This window comes from Notothenia coriiceps, unplaced genomic scaffold (assembly GCF_000735185.1).
Source record: "Notothenia coriiceps isolate Sejong01 unplaced genomic scaffold, NC01 NC01_scaffold00030094, whole genome shotgun sequence".
Lineage (NCBI taxonomy): Eukaryota > Metazoa > Chordata > Actinopteri > Perciformes > Nototheniidae > Notothenia > Notothenia coriiceps.
The window spans coordinates 264-4,245 of record NW_011362795.1 but is presented as its reverse complement, the minus strand read 5'-3'; the positions used below and the strand labels follow the sequence as shown (position 1 = coordinate 4,245).

The following is a 3,982-nucleotide window of genomic DNA, read 5'->3' as shown; positions in this document are numbered from 1 at the left end:
GGCTGGCGAGTTCACTGCGGACAGGTGAGTGGGACACTGACGGCGGTTTAGGGTCGGCATCATGAGTTGTGTTTGTCTACAAAACACACGTCTTCAGGACTGGGGTAATATCAGTGGGCTTAAGTAACTAAGTACATTTACTCAAGTACTGCACTTCAGTAGAACTACTTTGTACTTCTACTCCACTACAATTCAGAAGTAAATATTGTAATGTTACTCCACTACATTTAGCCTATGCAGTACCTTTAGTTAGCCTACTTTGCAGATTTAGATTGATGATAAACAGTATGATCTACTCTTAAATCAGACTTTAGTTCCACCTGGAGTAAATTCACAAGCTACCCTGCAGTATACAAAGTCATTCAAACTAGATGCACCTTTACCAGCTTTGAGAACACTTTAATGATCAATCATTATTAACATATATATTATTCTGAAATGGACCAATCTGCACAATGACTTATTTTACTTTTGGTACTTTAAGTATATTTTGATGATAATACTTGTGTGATTTTATTTAGTAACATTTTGAATGTAGGACTTTTACTTGTAACAGAGTATTCCTACACTCTAGTACTTCTACTTTTACTTAAGTATATGACTACTTCTCCCAACTTCTGTCAAATGGGTAGAAAGAACAACCATTAAGTCACACAATTCATGGATAATCGGTGTTTAATTATGGAATTGGCTGAGTCCGAATCTCTCAAGTATTGTTTATGATCAACAATCCAAATCAAAGTTAAGGAATATTTGACTAGCAGATTATAAAAAGTTATACCAACCACCAATTGACTTTAATTAGTTCAGCTAACCAATAATATGCATTTCTAGAATAAAACCAGACATTCCTTTTTTACTCTTGCTTTTCATTTTCTGGTAGTGTATTATTATTTCAGCCCCTACATGATGTTAAATGTATACCCTGAGAAATGAAATAATCTGAATTTCTATTCTATGCTTTTTGTTACTATTTTAATGATAATGTTTGATCTTTCACCAACAACGATATACATGGGTAATTCAAGGGAGGGCTATTATTTTATATATAACGTCAACTAACTTTGTTTTCTTGTTTCTTTTACCTTGGCTTTATATATTCATATTGAAAAAGTTATTAATTTACTCACTATTCTGAGGTTTTAAAGTAGAACACATGGAAAGGTTAGGGTACACTTCACCTTAGAGATTCCTCCTTTAAACTTCTCAAGGTAATTGTACATTTAGGCAGTTATATTGTAAATTACTAGATTAATTAATTGTTTTCTTATAAATACGTGCTAATGTGATATAAATCCAAACATTCGATAAAGTCAGTTTAAAAAATAGTTGTTCACTTTGTTGACTGACTGAAGACATTTAGGAGAAATCTGACACAAATGGATCAAATAAACCCAAACTATCAAAATAGACCAGTGCTTAAAAAATATGTCTTAGGTGTCTTTGATATTTTAAGGTGAATCTTTTACATCTCAATGAGGTGCTGAGCTTGTGATAAATGTTACATTTTTTGACAGGTGACTAGAAAATGGAGAAATATGAAAAGCTGGCCAAAATCGGCGAGGGTTCTTACGGCGTGGTGTTCAAATGCAGACACAGAGACACGGGCCAGATAGTTGCCATCAAGAAGTTTGTGGAATCCGAAGATGATCCTGTCATTAAGAAGATTGCACTGCGAGAAATCCGCATGCTGAAGGTGACACAAGATTAGTAACACCCAATAGTATCAAGTTGGCTTACATTTAAAACCACACGTTGACACTTGCACGCACACCGGTTCATATGCACTCTTTAGGTTATATGATGCTAATCCACTATTGTAAGGAATGTGTCCGACACAGGTATGTATACTTGTTGTTCCAAAGAGCTATACAGACATTTCAACTTTAAAGGGATGGGAAACAAGCTTTAAGAGACTGAATTAAACAAAGAGTACAAATTTGGAGGCAATTCTGATGCAACATTTTGGCCAGACTCAAGATCCTTAATAGGTTGTATGTTGTTCAGTATGATGGTGAGTTCTGACACAATGTCCTTGTTATCTGTTGGTCCTGCAGCAGCTGAAACACGTGAATCTGGTCAACCTGCTGGAGGTGTTCAGGAGGAAAAGACGGCTCCACTTGGTGTTCGAGTTCTGCGAGCAGACAGTCCTCAACGAGCTGGACAAACACCCTCGAGGGTAAGGGAAACAGGTCTACTTTCTACTTCACTACATCTTAGATAATTTAGCAATTTCTACAAGTTAAAACAACTCCGATGTATATAAATTGGTTAACATAAGCACTTGACCCGCTACAATGTTAAAGTGCTGCCTACTTATTAACGCATCAGTGATTATCATCAATTCTCTTGTTCAGTATATAAATGTAACACTAAAAGTTTCAACATTAGAACTTTTACTTTTGATATGTTTTACACTATGCTGATGATACTTCTTTCTACATTACTTTCAGTTTCATTGGAGTATCTATATAGTTTGTATATGTGGGCCTTCTTTTTGAGGGATTATCATGTTTAGTTTAGTCATGTGAAGTCACACAGCAAGACAAATGGTTAGTGGCTGTCGGACCATTCCCTTCTCACAAGGCAGTGCAGCAGAAACTCTAGCTGCTCCTGAAAACAAAGGCGCTGTTGCCGTTAGAGACAGGCCTAAGGTTACCCGGGTGACAAGAGGGTGCGTAAAGCCACACTTCTTGTATTTTATTTTATAATAGACAAGGAAATCATGACTGGTAAATAGGTTTTGTTTGTCTCTGGTCCTCTGCAGGGTTCCAGAGGCTCAGCTGAAGAGCATCGTGTGGCAGACTCTGCAGGCGGTCAACTTCTGCCACAAGCACAATGTCAGTATATTTCAACTGCTAATATGATGTTTTTCTTTGGTCATTTTCATGTGTTTATTCTTTGATTTTCCACCCTCGGTATTTGTCCTTCTTCTTATTGTCTAAAAGGATATATTAAGAGTTTTTAAGGCTGCATTAGAAAAATACTTTAAGCCATATCTACAGTATTTTAAAGTTACATGTTTGTGTAATATTTTCCCTCTCCTACTGTGACAACATGTAAAGAGATGGGGGGGCTAAATAAAGTGGTTTAAGAAAGATTTTGTATTTACTCAATTTAAACTGTGTATCTTTTCCACTATATTTTACAGTGTACATATGGCAGCTGATTTTTTTTCAAGATAAACTTGAACACATATATAACTATCCTTACATTTGTATGTGTTTTACAGTTTACTATATTATTTCATACAAAACCTTTGATACAATACAGTTTTTTGCTTTAATATTCAGTTTAACCCTTATTCCAACATTGAATTATAGTTACATGAGCATCTTGCAGTATACAGAATAATTGTATCACTGTTGCTGCTCATAGCATTGCTTGGAATATATTATACTAATTCCCAGAATCTGGCAAACCATCTTATTTGAATAGCTCAGTTTTTCAGCTGTCCATCAGGCACCTGTAGACAGTGGATACTGAGAAGGATTGCATTAAACAAGAAATGTGCACCATCACAAACCACAGAACTACTCCTACTTACATAATAGAGCGGTGCAGTGTTGATATATTTTTGTAAGCCGGACCTGGAATTTAGCATCACACATTTATGATGCCAACAACGTTTTGTTCAGCAGGACAATCTCCACATATTAACACCATTTTGTTTTGAAGCGTAAATGCAGAAATAAAAAGCTAATGTAATGGCTGCGCCTCACCACCACTAAGCTAAAGGCGGAATCGTGTCGGCGTTATGACATTTAGTATTCTCATTTAGCCACTTCTTAGCTATTGTTATGACACATAGATGCTTCGGACATTACAGAGTTGAGTATCTACTGGCGTGTTTTATGTCGTCAAACAAAACGTGAAAAATCTTTTTTCCACGTACCTTATTTCACCATAAAACACGTTTAAAAACCATTGACTTCGTGCATGGGGACAGGAAGCGGCAAATGCTTTTAGGGTTTAGGACTCA

General features: G+C 36.1%; 1 protein-coding gene across 1 annotated transcript; it reads left to right on the top strand.

The window, feature by feature from the left end:
- Positions 1–3,070, top strand: LOC104959232 (cyclin-dependent kinase-like 1). Its single transcript, XM_010787101.1, has 4 exons — positions 1–24; positions 1,518–1,696; positions 2,058–2,179; positions 2,768–3,070. The coding sequence occupies exons 2-4, from the start codon at positions 1,529–1,531 to the stop codon at positions 2,865–2,867; spliced, it is 390 nt and encodes a 129-aa protein (XP_010785403.1). The 5' UTR covers positions 1–24; positions 1,518–1,528; the 3' UTR covers positions 2,868–3,070.
- The last annotated feature ends 912 nt before the right edge of the window (positions 3,071–3,982 follow it).

What these genes read in the sequence shown, in the direction of transcription:
- LOC104959232 (XM_010787101.1), top strand. Translation starts at nt 1,529, where the DNA reads ATGGAGAAATATGAAAAGCTGGCCAAAATCGGCGAGGGTTCTTACGGC. An exon ending in GAGAAATCCGCATGCTGAAG is followed by an intron (nt 1,697 to 2,057) that starts GTGACACAAGAT and finishes TTGGTCCTGCAG; the next exon opens with CAGCTGAAACACGTGAATCT. An exon ending in CTGGACAAACACCCTCGAGG is followed by an intron (nt 2,180 to 2,767) that starts GTAAGGGAAACA and finishes GGTCCTCTGCAG; the next exon opens with GGTTCCAGAGGCTCAGCTGA.